This window comes from Chelonoidis abingdonii, chromosome 6 (assembly GCF_003597395.2).
Source record: "Chelonoidis abingdonii isolate Lonesome George chromosome 6, CheloAbing_2.0, whole genome shotgun sequence".
NCBI lineage: Eukaryota > Metazoa > Chordata > Testudines > Testudinidae > Chelonoidis > Chelonoidis abingdonii.
Window position 1 is genome coordinate 26,475,324 of NC_133774.1, and position 20,188 is coordinate 26,495,511.

At 43.0% G+C, this 20,188-nt stretch overlaps 2 protein-coding genes across 7 annotated transcripts in view; one reads left to right on the forward strand and one right to left on the reverse strand.

Moving 5' to 3' along the window:
* IL7R (interleukin 7 receptor) overlaps window positions 1-20,188 on the forward strand; it is a 216,852-nt gene that overhangs the window by 165,908 nt on the left and 30,756 nt on the right. The gene's annotated exons all lie outside the window — the stretch shown is intronic.
* The window catches only part of NADK2 (NAD kinase 2, mitochondrial), a 94,066-nt gene that overhangs the window by 11,285 nt on the left and 62,593 nt on the right, over window positions 1-20,188 (reverse strand). For 5 of the 6 annotated variants that reach the window (XM_032772031.2, XM_032772032.2, XM_032772029.2 and 2 more), the window contains one exon: window positions 17,619-18,262. The exons of the other annotated variant lie outside the window; for it this stretch is intronic. In XM_032772031.2, coding sequence (XP_032627922.1) covers window positions 18,124-18,262 — 139 coding nt within the window. In that variant the 3' untranslated portion in view covers window positions 17,619-18,123. Of the gene's footprint in view, window positions 1-17,618; window positions 18,263-20,188 lie in introns of those variants that run through there. 6 annotated transcript variants of the gene reach the window in all.

The following is a 20,188-nucleotide window of genomic DNA, read 5'->3' on the forward strand; positions in this document are numbered from 1 at the left end:
CAAACTGACTGGTCGACTACACACCTCATTTGGAACCACAAGTATGTGATCAGGCAGCAACAGAGATGGGCAGGGGAAAAGTACAGTGCTGTGTTAAACTACTAAAATAAAAAGGGAAAGTTTTTAAAGATTTGAGGTAAAGAAATTTGTGCTCTTCATTTAAATTAATGGTTAAAAGTAGCATTTTTCTTTTGCATAATGCAGTTTCAAAGCTATTAAGTCAGTGTTCAGTTGTAAACTTTTGAAAGAACTGCCATAGTGGTTTGTTCAGGGTTATGAACAACCTCTAGTCCCAAGATGTTAGTAACTGAGATTCTACTGTACAACCATAAAGTAGTTTCAGTAATCGAACATGTGCTGTTAACAGAGAAAGAGAAGCTGAGTTTTTCCCTTTTCCCCCAGGGGGTGGAGCAGGTGACAAATTTCCAGCAGGCTTAAACATTTATGTAGCAATTCACATATCCTGGGTATCATTAACTGTGCTTGCACTTTAAGGAGCTAGCAGAAGTTGAGACCAATCTAAGTCTTCTTGGATGCTCCCATTTCTATATCCCACCAATCTCATCACAGATTCACCATAGTTTGTCAGCCTTTTGATGTAACGCTCAATTAAGTCTCACTTCTGAATTTATACTTGCAACCAGTGAGACAAGATACGGCACTCAACACCCCCTTCTGTCTGTGCCTGGCCCCAGTAGGGAGTTTAAAAAGAACCCCCTCTCCAACTAGCAACAGAACCCTACCTCACAGGACCATCCAGTCTACTAGAGATGGCTATTGCTAATCAGTTTTACATGGATGGTGATCAAGTGCTATACTGAGGGGCAGCAGTATAAAACATTAAGGGTACATCTACTGCTGCACTGCTGTAACGCCTATGCTGACAGGAGGGATTCCCCTATTGGTGTAGATAATCCACCTCCCCAAGAGGCCATAGCTAGGTCAGTGGAAGAATTCTTGTGTCAACCTAGTGCTACACAGGAACTTTGGTCAGTTTAACTACACCACTCAGAGGCTTAAATTTTTCTGAGTGATGTAGTTATGCCAGTCTAATTTTCTAGTGTATACCAGGCCTAAAATATGCTCTCTTTCGTCTGATGATTCTTAATCCATTCAAAAGTTATTTAATATCTCCAGCCGGAGGTGAGTCACTTATTTAAGTATGGAATTAGACCCTTTACTGTCACACATAACTGTGTGGGGTAGTGTTGACTGGAAAGAATAGTGCCAATCTGTTGCTTTCATTCAGACTATTTCTTCCACTTGACATCTTGCTTTGAGTTTACTGAAGACAGCCCAGTTACGACATATCTAAGCAGCCTCACATTTTTGAAATACCTTGCCATGAATAAGGTTTTCATAGCATGGGATGCTAAAGACTTAACTTGTAATTATAAAGACAAAGGCATCAAGGGGTGAAGTATTCTCTGCAAAACTTGATACATTTAAAAAAAAACACTCTTAGGTTCAGCGCAGTTGCATATGTTTCATAGTTTAGGAAACTACAACAAAACTAAAGTTGATAAGTAGTAAATCTAGATCAAGTGAAAGTCTTTAAGCTTGGAATACAGAAGAGTATTATAACTTGTATTTCTCTCCATAAATATTGTAATAGCAAAAGCTACAGCATTTCAGTGTTGTACTCCAATAAACTAATTTTTTAAAAAATATCAAACCTCTTGCTGTGGTGACAGGAAAGTAACTTGAAAAAATATCAGTTACTTGTGAAATGGGAAGTGTTTGTATGCACCTGAAGTGCACTAAAAGCTACAGCTATGGATGAGTGTGCTTGGATACACTCTTACTCTAGAACTGTCTTATTTGAAGACTTTCACAACATGCTGTTGTGTTCACCAAGATCAGGAAGGTGCAAATCTGTCATCCAGGTAAGATGCAAAAATCTACTTTAACTGAGCTTTTCCACACCATCACCAAGGGATTGGGGGAAGATGGAGAATGCAAGAAAAACTGAAGTCCATGCAGCCTGAAGTGAGGTACAAGTCTGTACAGTGAAATTAAACTCCTAGCACCGTGATGGAATAGAAAATGCTTTAAATCCTGTCCAAATTAAATATTTAAGATGAATAATATATGTTGCGAAGAGTCACCATGAGTATTGTAAAAGGAAATCATGCCTCACCCATTAGAATTCTTTGAGGGTATCAAGCATGTGGAGAAGGGTAATCTAGTGTACTTTGACTTTCAGAAGGCCTTCACCGAGGTCCCACCTCAAAGGCTCTTAAACAAAAGCAAGTAGTCCTGGGATAGAGGGAAGGTCCTTATGGATCAGTAACTGGTAAGGATAGCTAGGGAACAAAGGGCAAGAGTAAAATAATAGTTTTCACAATGGAAAGAAGTAAACGGCAGGTTCCCCAAAGGATCTGTACTGTTCAACATATTCATATACGATCTGGAAAAGGGAGTAAACAGTAAGGTGGCAAAGTTTAAACCATACAAAATTACTCAAGATAGTAAAGTCAAAAGCAGACTTCAAAAAGTTAAAGGGATCCCACAAAATGGGGCGGGGGGTCACAAGAAAGCAGATAAAATTCAGTCTTGATAAATACAAAGTAATTCATGTTGGAAAACAGACTGCATTTTTGTATATATAGTTGGGATTAATTTAGCACTTACCACTCAAGAAAGATCCTGGATATCATGGGCTAGTTCCCTGAAAACATCCACTCAATGTGCAGTAGCAGTCACAAAAGCTAATGTTAGGAACTATTAGGAAAGGGATAGACAAGACAGTAAATATAAGCCACTATATAAATCCATGGTATGCTCACACATTGAATACTGTGTGCAGTTCTAGTCAACTCAGCTCATAAATGATACTAGAATTGGAAATGGTGCAGAGAACTTTTAACAGTGGGGGGCGAGGGATAGCTCAGTGGTTTGAGCATTGGCCTGCTAAACCCAGGGTTGTGAGTTCAATCCTTGAAGGGGCCAATTAGGGATCTGGGGCAAAATCAGTACTTGGTCCTGCTAGTGAAGGCAGGGGGCTCGACTTGATGACCTTCCAAGRTCCCTTCCAGTTCTGTGAGATAAGTATATCTCCAAATAGTATATTTAATGATTAAAAGGGCATGGGACGGCTTCCATGACAAGAGATTAAAAAGACTAGTACTGTTCAGCTTAAAAAAGAAATGACTGGGGAGGGGGGCAAGAGAGGTCTATAGGATCATAAATAGGAGTTGCCTTACCAAGTGGGGGATTCAGTCTAACACGACAATTCAACTAACAGTAGAATACCAAGGGAGAAAAAATCACTTTTGCAGTGTCACAGCAAACCTGGTGGCTGCACTTTGTGACTTTTCCTCACCCACAACTATTTCAGATTTGAGGACGATTTATGTCAGCAGGACTGCTATGGGTACCCGCATGGCCTTACAGTATGCCAACATTTTTTATGGCTAACTTAGAACAATGCTTCCTCAGCTCTTGTCCCCTAATGCCCCTACTCTGCTTGTGCTACATTGATGATATTTCATCATCTGGACCCATGGGAAGGAGGCCCTTGAGGAATTCCACCAGGATTTCAACAATTTCCATCCCACCACCAACCTCAGCCTGGACCAGCCCACACAAGAGATCAACTTCCTAGACACTACAGTTCTAATAAGTGATGGTCACATAACCACCACCCTATACCGGAAACGTACTGACCACTATACTTACCTCCATGCTTCCAGCTTTCATCCAGACCACATCACACGATTCATTGTCTACAGCCAAGCTCTAAAATACAACCGCATTTGCTCCAATCCCTCAGACAGAGAACCAGCTACAGGATCTCTATCAAGAGTTCTTAAAACTACAATACCCACCTGGTGAAGCTAAGAAATAGATTGACAGAGCCAGAAAGGTACTCAGATGTCAGCTACTACAAGACAGGCCCAAAGAAGAAAGTAACAGAACACCACTAGCCGTCAGCATCATCAAGGATCTACAATCTATCCTGAAGGACAATCCATCACTCTCACAGACCTTGGAGACAGGCCAGTCCTCACTTACAGACAGCCCCCGCATCCTGAAGCAAATACTCACCAGCAACTACATGCCACACAATAAAAACACTCACCCAGGAACCAAACCCTGCAACAAACCCTGGTGCCAACTCTGTCCGCATATCTATTTAAGGGACACCATCATAGGCTAATCACATCAGCCACACAATCAGGGGCTTGTTCACCTGTACATCTACCGATGTGATATATGCCATCATGTGCCAGCAGTGCCCCTCTGCCATGTACATTGGCCAAACTGGACTGTCTCTATGCAAAAGAATAAATGGACACAAATCTGACATCAGGAATTATAACATTCAAAAACCAGCAGGAGAACACTTCAACCTCCCTGGTCACTCAACAACCGATCTAAAAGTGGCAATACTTCAACAAAAAAAACTTAAAAAACAGACTCCAACATGAAACTGCAGAACTAGAATTAATTTGCAAACTGGACACCATCAAATTAGGCTTGAATAAATACTGGGAGTGGATAGGACAGTACAAAAGTTAATTTTACCATACTAATTTCCCCCTACTGTTACTCACACCTTCTTGTCAACTGTTTGAAATGGGCCACCCTCATTACCACTACAAAAGTGATTTTTTCCTCCCTTGGCATTGAATTGTCTCGTTAGACTGACCCTCCCACTTGGTAAGGCAACTCCCATCTTTTCATGTACTATGTATATATATATACACATCTGCTATTGTATTTTCCACTCCAGGCATCTAAGGAAGTGGGTTCTAGCCCACGAAAGCTTATGCCCAAATAAATTTGTTAGTCTCTAAGGTGCCACAAGGACTCCTCATTGTTTTTGCTGATACAGACTAACATGGCTACCACTCTGAAACATTTATAATCACCATATTGGATTAAGCTATCTTATGCAGTTCTTTCAATGTTCTGATTTAGTAAAGTTTTACCTTAATTTCTTGGTTTGCCAGTGATTCCAGTCAGTGACCCCTAAAAGTTCATGCTGACTGGCAGAGGGCACCAGTATGCATAAGGGTTAGGTATATACATTCTAGTTCATTCAGTACCACCTGTGTACCACAAGCCTGTGTTCACACTGATCCTCAGTCTTTCTGACATGTACATGCAGATAACATGTAAGGAGATAAATATATATATTATATTTACACACACACACACACAAAAATTATGTTCTTAAGGCCTTATAGGTAAGGGCAGGTCATTCAGAGGTAGTGTGCACTGAGACAGATTCCACAATATAGGTTTAATAGGGTAACCACTAATATCTAACACAGTAGTTGCTGACCACTACACAACTCATAGCAAGAAGAAAATTACCACAAGGCTGCACCAGTACCAGTACAGCTTGCCCACACAACTACTATGCCAGGACATCATCAGTTTAGCACAAAATGCGACGTACATAAAACCAAAACAACGCTTCTGCAGGTTTCTGAACTAACCTGGCCTTAAACTGCTTGGCTTGAGAACTTACCAAATCAGAGTACAATGTTCTATGTCTGCAACTAGAAAAAACAGTTTACCTACCTTTTCGTAACTGTTGTTCTTCAAGATGTGTTGTTCACGTCCATTACACATTAGGTGTGCGCGTGCCGTGTGCACGGATGTCGGAAAGTTTTCCCCTTAGTGAATGTGTGCACCGACGACCAGGTGGCTGCGCTACAGATCTCCTGGAGAGGAACCTGTGCCAGAGAAGCTGTGGAGGACGCTTGAGCCCTAGTTGAGTGGGCCATGATCGCTGGGGCTGGCACCTTGGCAAGCTCATAGCATACACACATGCAATCCGTTGTGCCGAGACTGGAAGCCCTTTTGTTCTCTCCACAATGGCGACGAACAACTGAGTCAACTTGCGGAAAGATCTAGTTTGCTCCAGATAGAACACCAGGGTCCTATGGACATCTAGAGTATGCAGGCTACGGTGACTCGGGTCCGTTTGTGGTTTGGGAAAGAACACTGGCAAACAAATGTCTTGTTCCATATGAAATTGCGAAATTACTTAGGGAGGAATTTAGGGTGTGGCCTAAGTTGCACATTGTCCTTATAAAAAACTGTATAACGGGGCTCCGAAGTGAGGGCCCTCAGTTCTGACATCCTCCTTGCGGACGTAATGGCCACCAAAAACACCACCTTCCAAGAGAGGTGAGTGAAAGAGCAACAGGCTAGGGGCTCAAAAGGAGGTCCCATGAGTTTGGTCAGGACCAGATTAAGGTTCCAGGGAGGGACCGGTGGGCAAGAGTAAGGAAACACCCTCTCCAGTCCCTTGAGGAACTGGGCTTCCATAGGGTTGGAAAACACTGAATGCCAGACTCCTCTGGATGAAACACTGAAATTGCAGCCAGATGCACTCTCACTGAGGAGGGAGCAAGACCTTGAGGTTCGAGGTGCAGTAGGTATTCCAGTATGACTGGAACAGAGGCCTGTAGAGGTCATAAACCAATGTTGGCGGGGCCAAGCCGGTGCGATGAGAATCATCGCCACTTTGCCCCTGCAAACCTTGAGAAGGGAGCGGTGGAAAGGCATACTTCAGACTCCTGCTCCGAGGGATCGCAAAGGCATCTGCTACCGAGCCTGGACTGTGGTTTTGTAAAGAACAAAACTGTGGGCATTTACTGTTGTCCTTGGTGGCAAAGAGGTCCATTTGGGGAAATCCCCAGTTCTGGAAGATCAAATGCAGGATATCCGATCTCATCGTCCATTTGTGCATTTGGCATGACCTGCTGAGGCAGTCCGCCAGCTCATTTCGCTCCCCCGGAAAGTATGACGCTACAAGGTGCCCTGAGCGGGCTATACAAAAGTCCCATACAAGAAGGGCCTCTTGGTAAAGGGGAGAGGAACGGGCTTTGCACTGCTTGTTTATATAGAACGTGGCAGTGGTGGTGTCTGTCAGAACAGTCACGCTGTGCCCTTCCAAAGTAGCGTGAAAGGCCTGATAGGCTAGGTGAACCACCCTGAGCTCCTTTACGTTGATGCGGAGTGACATTTCGTCCCTGGACCACAAACTCTGCATCCGTAGGTCCCTCAAGTGTGCTTCCCAGCTAAGGTCTGACGCGTCTGTTACCAGTGTCAGGGTGGGCTGCGGTGCAGAGAAGGGGATCCCTTCGCAAACTACCTGCTGATTGAGCCACCAGCACAGGAAGTACAATGTTTGGGCAGGGACTGTCACAAAAAGGTCCAAGGGGTCTCTGCCGGGGCAATAAGACTGGGCTAGCCACAAATGCAAAGTCCTGATATGCAGACAAGCTTGTTGGACCACGTGGGTGCATGCCACCATGTGTCCTAGGAGCTGCAGGCAGCATCTGGCCGCGGTATCAGGGAACCTCAGCATTGAGTATGTGGCATGCTGGATGGCCAGAAATCTGGATTCTGGGAGGCTCACTTGCGCCTGTACTGTGTCCAGAACTGCCCGATGAAATCCCAGCACTCTGTGACTGCGAGTTTCGGGGAGGACTTGGGCACATGAACTAGGCAGACTAGCCTGTGGAATAAGTTCCAGTGCCATCGCCAGCGTGGAGCGGATCTCCTCCTTGGACTGACCCGCAAGGAGCAGTCATCTAGTTGGGCTATACTCACCATTTTTTCTTGCCGAAGAAGAGAAAAGGCCTGCACTACTGACATGCATTCGTAACACACGTTGGGGCCATAAACCAAGGGTAACCAAACACCTGACCAGAGGACCAATCAGAGAACTGGATTGTTTAAAGCAGGGGCGGGAATTTACTGTTATTTTGTTTTCTCGGGTGATGCAGTAAAAGGTTTGGTCCTAACTCCTTTTATTTCAAATATTATACAAAAGTCTGTGAGTACAAAGGAACGTTGTTTTCTTAGCTATGAGGAAACAAGTCTTCTTCTAATTCTCTCCTAATACTTCTTCTAAACATCTGTAAGTACCCAGGAACCGCAAAGTAATTCAGCTATGATGGTCTTTGGGGTGTATTTACCTGTATGTTAATTTGTTGTGCTGGTTTAATTGGGCTATCTTTTAAATCAGACTGTTTCTTTATATTTTCTTATAAGCAAGAGCCTGTATTGAGTTTCTTAATGCAAGATGATTGTTTTATATTTTTTCTTTCTTTTTTTATAAAGTTTTCTTGTTAAACCTTGTGAAAGTTCTTTTCCTAGGGAGGCAAAGGGAAAAGCCAGGCTGTGGGCTATTTTCCTATTTGGGTCCAGGGAAAGAGCAGACTACGGGAAAGAGACGAAGAATTCTCTCTGTTCTCTGGTGGTTACAGTTTTTCCCTCGTTCCTGGAGCAAGGGGGGTGGCAGAGCCCAGCTGTGGGTATTTTGCATCTCCATTGTCCTGAGGGAAGCAGAAAAGCTGGTTTCTTGGGTCACACAGGTTAGCCGCGAGGCAAGCCTGATAAGGAGGGGGAGGGGTTATTTTCCCTGCTTTTAGCATCCAAGGGATTGGGAATCTGGGTGTCCACCAAGGGAGGGTTGGGGACACCAGAGGGAGGAAAGGGGGGATCAGGCCCCATAGATTAATTCCTGATCTGGTGGCAGCGAGAATATCCAAGCTGGTAGTGAGCTTGGGGGAGTTTCAGGTAAGCCCCCAAACTTTGGACGCAAAAGTCCAGGTTTGGGACAGGACCAGACTGGTGGACACTAAAGTCCAGGTCTGGGACTGGACGGCTAGATTACCACATGGTGTGCAGCGGATTGGGAAGTATAAATCCATAAGCCATAGCTACATTAATTTTTTTTTTCCCTGCTAGGCATTAGCAGGCAGAAGGAATTGGGTTTTAAAGGGCAGACAGATAAAACCATAGCTACATTAATTTTTTTCCCTGCTGCTAGGCATTAGCAGGCAGAAGGAATTGGGTTTTAAAGGGCAGACAGAAAAAAAAAAAAAAAAAAAAAATTTTTTTTTCTTTCCCCTGCTGTTTCAGCAGTGCGCATTTTTAGTAGGCTCATTAAAGAGAGCCATTAAGAGTCATTGGTTGGAACAATAGCCTTCTCTTTCAGAGGGCTTGCTAGCAATCACACAGTCCCAGGGAGGAAGAGATTGGTTTTACAGACAGCAAAATTTTTTTTTTCTTTCTCCTTGCTGCTCTTGGCATCTTACTTTAAGGAAGACAGGGGTTTTACAGGGCTAGAGAGCTTGAAAAGTTTTTTTTGCTTTTTCAGCTTGAAATTTTTTTTTCTTGCTGCTAGCAGCTGCAAAAAAAAATTTTTTTTCAGTCATTAAAGAGACCCATTACAGATCTTTTGTTAAACAATTGAAACTTAAGTACCCAGCCAGCAAACTCACACAGGTAAATACAGTAGCTTTGTTTGTTCAATTGCCAATCCAAACAGAGCTAGGACAAATCTCAGCAGGCAGAAAGCCAGCAATTCTGACAACAGACGCCAGAGGGCACTCCAACACAAGAAAACAAACCATGAGTTCAAAAGATGAGCAGAAAAAGGAAAGAGCCCGGCTACAAGCCCAAGACAACGAAAATAAACATAGGAGACAGCTGGAACTAATTAAGGCCGAACAAGATGCCCAGGAGGCAGCTCACCGAAGAGATCAAGAAGCCAAAAAGGCAGATCACGAAAGAAAACCAAAAAGGCAGATTACGAAAAGAAAACAAGAAGAAGAAGAGGCAATTCACAGAAGACAGGCGATTCACAGAAGACAGGTAGAACTACAAGAGAGGCTCACCAGCAGGCCTTGGAATTAGAACGGGCTAAGCAGCAGACCCCAACAAATCCTAACCCTCCGCCGCCCGTTGTTGTTCCACCGCACAGGAAATTTCCCAGCTACAAGGCAGGTGAGGACCCGGAGACCTTCTTAGAAAATTTCGAAAGGGTCTGTATTGGGTACAACATCCCTGAAAACCAGTACATGCTAGAGCTGAGGTCACACATCAGTGGACCCTTGGCAGATGTGGCGGCTAAAATGCCAAAGGAACAAATGAATGATTATAAACTGTTTCAAACCCAAGCCAGATCCAGACTGGGGATAACCCCGGATCACGCCCGTCGGCGATTCAGAAACCAAAAGTGGAAACCAGAGGGGTCCTTTCCCGACCACGCCTACTACGTTGGGAAGCATTGCGACGCCTGGATATCAGGAACCCAGGTTCAAACCTTTGAAGAATTGCGCCACCTCATATGCATGGAGCAGTTCTTGGATGGTGTTCCTGAGGAAATAACACGGTACATCCTAGATGGCAAACCCACAACTCTCACCGAGGCGGGGGAGATTGGAGCCAAATGGATGGCCGTGGCAGAGAGCAAGAAATCTACTGTAAAGGGGAGTGAAAACCCCAGGAGCCACCCAGCAAGCAAACCCTACAACCGAGGGCAACCCAAAACCCCACCTACAAACCAAGAAAAGCCGCAGACACCCTATCCTTCCACCTCACCAGTCTCCAGTGACTTCCTTCAATCCAGTAACCCGTTATCTGGAAAATGCTATCACTGTAATGAAACGGGACATATCAAGGCCAACTGCCCAAAGGCCAACTGCCCGAATAACCCCACCCGGGTGCAAGTCATTGCACCCCCAGCGGACCTAAGACCCCCAGGCCCAGATACCTCTCAAATCCCCTTGGAGCAAAGGGAAAAGCTGAGAGTGGGCGGAAAGAAGGTTACCGCGTGGAGAGACACGGGAGCACAAGTGTCAGCTATCCACCAATCCTTCGTCGATCCCAAACTCATCAACCCAGGGGCCAAAGTGACCATTTACCCCTTCATTTCACAAGCTGTGGACTTGCCTACAGCTGAACTGCCTGTCCAGTACAAAGGCTGGTCAGGAATGTGGACTTTTGCAGTCTATGACAATTATCCCATCCCCATGCTACTGGGAGAAGACTTGGCCAATCAAGTTAAGCAGTCCCAGAGAGAAGGAATGGTTACACGCAGCCAAACCAGACAAGCTTCCAGACCCATTCCTATTCCTGAGCCGTCCACAGAGAACCTGTCTGTGTTACCAGAGACCCAGACTGAGGTAGTGGACCCGGATCCCATGTCAACGGCTGAACCAGCCACAACACCTCCAGTCCCAGACCCGGAACTGGAACAGCAACCAGCACAAGCAAGCGCAACCACACCTTCAACCCCAATGCCAGAAGGGACCAACGAGCCTGAACTGGCAGAAGCAACAACCAACCATACCAAAGAGGCTCAGGCAGAGCCTGAAATACCACCAGCACCAGCGACAGGACTCAAACCCCATCAATTTCATCACTTCCAGAGGGACCAAGCCCAAGTCCCCAGTCTGAGGAAGAACTGGAGTCCCCAGCTTCAAGGGAACAGTTCCAGACTGAGCAGGAAGCAGATGATAACCTTCAGACAGCTTGGGCGGCGGCACGGAGCAACCCACCGCCTCTCAGCTCTTCTGACCGATCCCGGTTTGTTATAGACCAAGGACTTTTATACAAGGAAATTCTTTCTGGTGGACGCCAGGAACAATGGCAACCGCACAAACGGTTGGTGGTTCCAACTAAATACAGGGGGAAGCTCTTAGCTTAGCCATGATCATCCCAGTGGTCATGCTGGGGTGAACAGAACCAAAGACAGGTGGAGAAATCCTTCTACTGGGAGGGGATGGGCAAGGAAGTTGCCCAGTATGTCCAGTCTTGTGAGGTGTTGCCAAACAGTGGCAAAGCCTCAAGATCTGGTCGAGCCCCTCTCCAGCCACTCCCCATAATTGAGGTCCCATTTCAGCAAGAAGCTGGGGATATTCTGGGTCCTTTTCCAAAGAAGACACCCAGGGGAAAGCAGTACGTACTGACTTTCGTGGACTTTGCTACCCGATGGCCAGACGCAGTTGCTCTAGGTACAACACCAGGGCTAAAGCAGTGTGCCAGGCCCTAACAGACATTTTCGCCAGGATCGGTGGGCCTTCCGATACTGGTCAGTCAGTGAAAAGGAATGCTATGCCATTGTGTACGCCCTGGAAAGCTACGCCCATACGTTTGGGACGACGCTTCCAGCTACAAACTGACCATGCTGCGCTAAAGTGGCTTTTCCTGAAGATGTTGAAGTCTTGTACTTTGCATGCTTTTATTTCTATGTGCATGTGTTGTATTCCTCTGTTTAGTTTAAAGTTTTAGGTAGAAATCACCTCCAGTGAAACTTTCTACTGTCGGTGATTTGGGGGCGTGTCATAACTAGATAGGTAAGGTAAGGGTTAAGTTTCTTTTACCTGGAAAGGGTAACCAAACACCTGACCAGAGGACCAATCAGAGAACTGGATTGTTTAAAGTCAGGGGCGGAATTTGTATACTCGGGGTCTTTTTTTGTTTTCTCGGCTGTGAGTAAACAAGGTTTCCTCCTAACTCCTTCTTATTTCAAATATTATACCAAAAAGTCTGTGAGTACAAAGGAACCCCAAAGCAATTCGGCTATGAGGAGCTTTGGGTTGTACGAATAGATGTGGATGGCTGTGTCTTTTGTTGTTTTCTCGGCTGTGAGTTAACAAGCTTCCTCCTAACTGCATCTTATCTCCAAGTGTCTCCTACACATCTGTGAGTACAAAGGAACCCCAAAGTAATTCGGCTATGATGGAGCTTTGTGGTTGTATTTACATGTATGTGGATTTGTTGGACTGGTTTAATCGGCTATCTTTTAAATCAGACTGTTTCTTCATATTTTCTTATAAGCAAGCAAGAGCCTGTATTGAGTTTCTTAATGCAAGATTATTGTTTTATATTTTTTTTTTTTTTCTATAAACTTTTCTTTTAAAACTTGTGAAGTTTCTTTTCTAGTGAGGCAGAGGGGGGAGGGAAAAGCCCAAACTCGGTGGCTCATTTTCCTATTGTTTCAGGGAAAGGAAAGGCTATAGGACAAAGGGAGGGGGAATTTCTTGTGTGAGCTGACTAGGTAAATACCTAGCCTCGGGGAAGCTAGATTGCTTCTCCGGTTGCATTTTGCATCTCAAGGGGTAGCGAAGCTTATCTCATTGCACCGGCTAACCGGTTTCTTGGCAAGGGGGGGAAGCTGGAGAGAGGGAGGAGAGAGATCCAGGGCTCTGGGTCTTGGGGTCCCCCAAAGGGAGAGTTGGGGACACCAGAGAGAGGAAAGGGGGATCAGGCTCTCTCAATTAAATACCTGACCTGGTGGCAGCGAGAATATCCAAGCTGGTAGTGAGCTTGGGGGAGTTTCAGGTAAGCCCCCAGACTTTTGGACGCAAAAGTCCAGGTTTGGGACAGGACCAGCCTGGGTCCAGGCAATCCACTCACACCCCCTGTAGTTACTGTCCTTTGTTCCAGTTTCCTTCAAGTATCCTGGGGTGGGGTGGAGAGGCTCCCTCTCTTTAGCCAGCTTGAAGACAAAATGGAGGGTCTCTTCTGGGTTTAAATAGACTCTCTCTCTGGGTTGGAGACCCCTTCCTCATCCTTCCTATGCAAAAGTCCAGCTCCAAGATGGAGGTTCTGGAGTCACCTGGGCAAGTCACATGTCCATGCATCAGGAGAGTCGTCCTGGTTGGCACCTTATAGACTAACAGATTATCTGGAGCATGAGCTTTTGTGGGTGCAATACCCACTTTGTTGGATGCATGTAGTGGAAATTTCCAGAGGCAGGTATATATATGCAAGCAAGAATCAGGCTGGAGATAATGAGGTTAGTTCAATCAGGGAGGATGAGGCCCTCTTCTAGCAGTTGAGGTGTGAACACCAAGGGAGGAGAAACTGCTTTTGTAGTTGGCTAGCCCATCACAGTCTTTGTTTAATCCTGAGCTGATGGTGTCAAATTTGCAGATGAACTGAAGCTCAGCAGTTTCTCTTTGAAGTCTGGTCCTGAAGTTTTTTTGCTGCAGGATGGGCTACCTTTAAATCTTTATTGTAGTGTCCATGGAAATTGAAGTGTTCTCCTAACAGGTTTTTGTTATATGCCATTCCTGAGAGTGATCTGATTATGAGTCCATTTAATCCCGTTCACGTAGGGATCTGTCCAGTTTGGCCAATGTAGCAGTAGTCAGGGGGCAATAATCGCTTGCATATGATGGTGTATATTACCATCTGTCTGGACGTGCAGTTGTGAATGAACCGGTGGATGCGTTGGCTGATCTGGTTAGGGTCCTGTGATGTGTTGCTCTGGTGTAGATATGTGGGCAGAGTTGGCACCGAGGTTTGTTGCATGAATTGGTTCCTGAGTTAGAGTTACTATGGTGCGGTGTGTAGTTGCACATCCCGGCGACGCAGAGCAAACCCTTCAAGCCCCAGCCGCCGTTTCCCTTTTAAGTTCTGTGTAGATCCTCTTAAGCAGAGGTGGAGAACCTATGGCCCGCAGACCAGTTCCGGCCCACTGCTTAATTTCATGAGGCCAGCGGCAAGTCTCCATGCCACGTTCGGAATCCCCAAGCCCTGGTGTCCCCCCCTTTCCCTGCTGTGGAGGGAGGCTAGGATTGCAAGGCTGTTAAAAGTCTAGTCAGCTTCGCGCAGCTCCTGAAAGCGACAGAATGTCCCTGCAACCCCCATGCACAGGGGTGATCAGGGAAGTTGCTCCCGCCCCCAGCGCCGGCTCCGTAGCTCTCATTGGCCAGGAACCAGAGCCAATGGGAGCTGTGGGAGCAGTGCCCGCGGGGGGCAAGCAGCGCACACCATGCAGAGCCACCTGGCCCCTCTGCCTAGGGACTGGACATGGCAGTCACTTTTGGGAGCAGCACAGAGCCAGGGTATGCAGGGAGCCTGCCTTAGCCTCGCTGTGCCACTGACTGGGAGCCACCTGAGGTAAGTGCCACCCAGATGGACCCTGCAAATCCCCTGCCCCAAGTCATAACCTCCTCCTGCACACCAACCCCCTTCCCCAGCCTGGAGCCCCCTCCTGCACCCTAACTCCCTCCCAGACCTTGCACCCCCACCCCAACCACCTTCCCCAGCCCAGAGTCCCCTCCCACACCCTGAACCCCTCATTTCTGGCCCCACCTCGGAGCCTAGGAGAAGTCTGGAGCCTCCACCCGCTGGAGCTGCAAGCGTCGGCTCACCCCACTGTGGGGAGGGACACCCTGAGCCTCCGCACCTCCCACGGGGCTGTGTGTAGCCCATAACTGATTTTTTCTGTGGGTCAGTGGCCCCTGATTGAAAAAAGGTTCCCCATCCCTGCTCTAAAGAAATGTTTCCTGCTTAGCCAAATACTAACAAACATCGGAAAAACTGCATAGCAAGTCAAAAGATTTCAATAAATATTTTAAAGAGCACTTTCAACACAAAAGATACAGATAAGTACAAGGTGTGAAACAGTTTCATGTATCTCTCCAGATTTCATTTATTACATGTATGTATCAACATACCACTGGTTGCCTTTTTTTTTTTTTTTTTTNCTAGACTATATCGTAGAATATAAGTGGCTTATATTACATTCCTTTATAAACACTAGAATTTACCAAATTTTAAAAGGATTTTACACTTAATTTATAAAATAGGCATGAGCTCTTCCTACTGATTTGTCCAATATGGATTTTTGACCCCATGCTAGTATTTCTACTGAGCACAAACTAACAGTTCCATCTCATTACTTTGGTTTGTGCACCAGCACCAAGAGCAGCAGAAATACAGTTAGTGATTAACTTCAGCTACAAAGCCAGCAGAGGGCACAAAAGAGCAGTTCAGGTCCACAAACTCATTTCGTGATTTTTTTTAATACTTATGAATCCAACTGATATTTCATACCAAATCTTAAAAACAGGTCAAAGACTGGAACTATACTACTTGGCAGTGTTGCTTTTAAGACACAGCATTCTCAATTTAAGGGTCTGAAACTCAAAAAGCAAAAAACCCCTCATTTTGTTTAACACATCCCTGTTCTAAATATTACAGCACATGATATCTATCCTTACTCGTTTGGAGAGTCTTCACAATTTTTGCTGAGTGGAAGATGTAGTTTTTGCTCTATCTTTCAGTGTCCTTAAGTTAAATCATATTATTTGATTAACTTTAGTTTAAACACCACACAAATAAAGTGTTCTTAAAAGGTATTTAAATACTTAAAAGGCCTATTTTGGGGGTAGTGCATTTAAAGTGCATATTTACATGGAGGAGTTGCAGCACTTCAATCAGCAGCAGTGGATATTTGCCAAAACAACCTATCCATTGACAGAATGCAAAAACTACTGTTGAAAAGTGGATTATTTTTTACATAACAATGAATTTACTGCAATACTCTGGTTCCTGCACAGTACATCTCTCTGTTAAAAAACGGGATTAATCCACAATTTGGACTAACATTCACTTTTAGAACAAATTTGCAGGTTTTTTGCATTAGACATGTAGAAGAGCATCAGTTTGGTAACAGTAAAACCCAGTAGTTTCAAAAGAGCTTATTTTGATTCCACCTTCCCATTTGCAGCCTAAAGAGCTTTCAAATAGACACTTATGCCACATTTCGGACTACAGCAATTTTTTTTAAAAAAAAGAAAAAAGATATCTAAAGTGTGCATAAACCTGTAACTATAACTGATCTCATTATAATGGCTTTATTGGTTTAACCATCTCAGGGCTCTTCCTCTTAATATTTAATTGGAGTTTAACTTTTCATGCTGAGTACAGAGAAAATAAGGCTGTTTTTTAAACTACTTATTTGATGAGGGTAAAATCATTCATCTACTTGTTTCACCCGTAAAGTAAGAGTTTATCATTTCAAAATCTAAACAATAAATACATTGACTGCTATTAGAACTTCTGAGTAAATCTGCAGTATAAATATCTTCGAACAAGAATCATTTGAAGAATAAAGTCTGAAATAAAAGTTCATTCTACAGTAGGTAGAAATAAACCCTTTTTGTTGCCATTAAGTCACATACAAAAAATTCAAAACTGTTATCTTAGTTTTGCCCAGTTCTGCCCTGCAATCCACATGCTTCTCAGCACACCACCTTTCCTGAGATGATCATAAAGTTGCTTACAGTTTCTATGGATAACTGTGGGCTTTTTTCTTTTGCAGTCACGTGCTTAAATACTTATCTGCATAAAGAAGTTGGGTGTATGGGATCAAAAGCATAAATTGGTCACAGTCAGTTGAGAGTGTCAGCAGAATAATTTAGCACTTATATAGGGCTCTTTATGCATAAATATCACAGTATGTAATTTCCCTTCAGAATGCTAGCTCCATTCTACAAACGGGGAAAAGAGATATAGAGGTTAATCCTGGATCCCATCGATTAGACCCTTATATCTCCCATACATGTTTGGCATACGAAAAGAATGGTATGTGATTTCTCTGCATCTTCAGAAGTATAGCTATGAAGCAGATCAAGTACTCAATTTAAAACCAAGTCATTTTACTTACTAAATCCAACTATCGCTCTTTTTAAAACCCAAACTATATAATTCTATACCATTCTTTTCAACTGTCTGATTGACAAAACACTTGTTGGCCAGTTAATGTATTAACTGAAGCAACATAATTTATTGTAGTTAAAATAATTTGTATTAAAAGTAGATTTATAGCAGGCAACAGCAAGAAAAATCTAGATTTCAGATGAAACATAGGGAAGAGTTACCTCACTCAAAATAAATGAGTTTTTCTAGTCACCGGAACAAACATTTTCCAAAAAAAATCCTGAAGTAGATACCAAAAGAGTAGAAAATCACTGGAAGAGGTGAAAGATTTACCATAAACCATACCACAAAGTAGTGTTGTAAAAGTTTGAAGAGGGTACACAAAAAAATCTCCATTTCAGTTAGGCCAACATCAGGATTTATTTTCCAAAAAGTCTATTCTTTATGCTTGCATCAACTCAATGAATCTTAGCATACTTTCCTGTAAAAGCACATGCAGGGTTGAGGTGTCTGGTTCATTCAGTTCCAGACTGCTATTAAAAAAACTGTACAGTTGAATATTCAAGGCTAACCACTTTATTTCATTTGAACCCATCTACCTAATTTTTTTTAAAAAGGGTTCTGTCACATTCATCTTAAAAGATTAAAAAAAATCACATTTCACTGAAGTTAGATACATTTCCTTTGCGTCAGGTGCAATAAAGCTCAAAAAACAGTTTTCTCCCAACATTTCCCCATCCCAGGAATGGGAAATGGTTTCAGGTCTCTTCTCAATATTCTTGCATCAAGAGAAGCAAATTTTCCAACTTAGAATAATGCAGCATTCTGATGTACTGTCTATCTCTGCAGTGATTCCCTTTTCCAGGTGCAGGATTTAGTAGGATTTCAACAGACTATTAAATTTCTTCATTCTTCTAGCAAAACAGTGAGCAATGCATCTTCTGTATTGATCAATATTGAAGCTATTGCCCCATCATTAAACTCAAAAGAAGTTCCTCCATCTACCACCATACAGGCATCCCAACAACGTGACCGGACACAAACCCTTCAAAAAAAAGAGAAGTGATCAACTGTCTTGAACAAGTGTTACATTCAGATTTCCTATAAAATACTTAGAAAATACACTACTTCGCTATACCACAGTTTTGGACAGGGGGTTAGTTCTAATAGACTGAATAGCCCCTTTTGTTTTGTGTGTTAGTAAATCAGAAAAAACATCCCAAGTCAGGGTTGATAAAAATAGATTTTTTAAAATTTAAATACGTTTATTTTAAAATAATCAAAGTTTGTTTTTCAGAAAATAAACCTATTTAAAATTACACTTGAAACTGACAGCCTACTTTAAGGCCTAAACTTACTATAATCTAGTAAAATAATTTAAATTAAATAAAAAATATTAAGCAGTATATGTTTGCTGCCAAGTGTTAAAGTAAAAGAACTGAACTGGGTCAGGAGAAGAAATCAGATTGTTGAACTGCAGAACTAGCTTTTGACAGCAGCAGCCTCTTCTGTACATACTGAAAGAATATTTTCTTTATTTCAATTTATTCAACTAGTTCAATTAAATGACTACCTAATCCAATGTTGAGACACTAATTGGGAGTTAAGAAAAGCAGGAAAGCTTGTTTTCCTCTTCCAATCTACAAATAAAAACTAGATGAGAGGATGAAATCTACCAGTTCTAAAATCTTGAAGGACATAGTGACCAGAAACAATCTGTTCAATTCACTTCATACAGATACTTGCTTTAATAAATCAGTTTTAAATGCAAAATATGTTTTGATAAGAAAAAAGTTTATCATAAAATTGATGTATCTAGCACATTTAAAGAAATTTTATTTAACAAATAAAATCATTTTACAATGTCTGGGCTTGTACATTAATTGAATTTGAATTTCCATCCAAATAGATGGCACAAATCACGAGTAAAATAATTAACCATCTAGTACAGTATTTTTCAACCTTTTTTCATTTGCAGACCCTTACATTGCCTTACAAGGCCACTTCAGACCCTTTTAGAAATCTTAGACATCCTTTGCAGACCCCCAGAGGTCTGCGAACCACAAGTTGAAAACCACTGATTTAGTAAATAAGAAAAGTCTCATTCATTTTGCACTGTAATTAAAAAATTGAAAATGAACAATCCTAATAACTGTAAAATAGGCTATATAAAAAGGTATACAGATATAATGTATGTTCCCAGTTAGCAAAAAGAAATACTAAATTTAGTGTAAAGGCTAAAGAGACAAGTGATCAAGGGTCTTGAACAAGTGTTACATTCAGCAAACCAACCAGTAAGAATCAACCACACTTGAGGAAAATAAGTACAAATGCAAAACAAGGTTAAAAATCAATGATTTAAATCAATCCGCCCTGTCCCCATCCATATAGAATCCCACTGAAAGAATGCAATATTCTTCAAGCATCTTTTCCAAAGAACTTCAAACTGTATTAAACAGTAAAAAATATATAGTATTAGCACTTTACTTAGGAGAGGGAAGGAATGTACTTAGGATAAAAGTAGCCATCCAAATGCCATCCAGCCAGAATTACGCTATCAGCTAGAAAAGAAAGACAGCCCACATAGTGCGACTGTTCAAATAATGAGAATGCCATAGCTCAGTTAAGTTTTGAAAGGAAGCTACAATTAAACCCATTTAAGACTGACTTGCTTAATGGAAGATTTCTTACAAAACTCCATGGAACATGAGCCAGTTCAGCACAATGCTACCTATTTGATGTCCAATTAAAGTCATGAACATCAATTTGTCATGGCATACAGCACAAGCAATTTCAGTATTTCTAATTAGCAACACTAGTGATTTTCAAACAAGGTGAAAGGTTTAGACATTCTTCATTGTATGCGAAACAGATGTGGGCAGATGGGCATAATTTTGCCTTTTACCGCTAAAGAAGTGCAAGCTTGAAGGTGATATTGCTTATTGGAAAATCCCTTATGTAGAACTAGCTG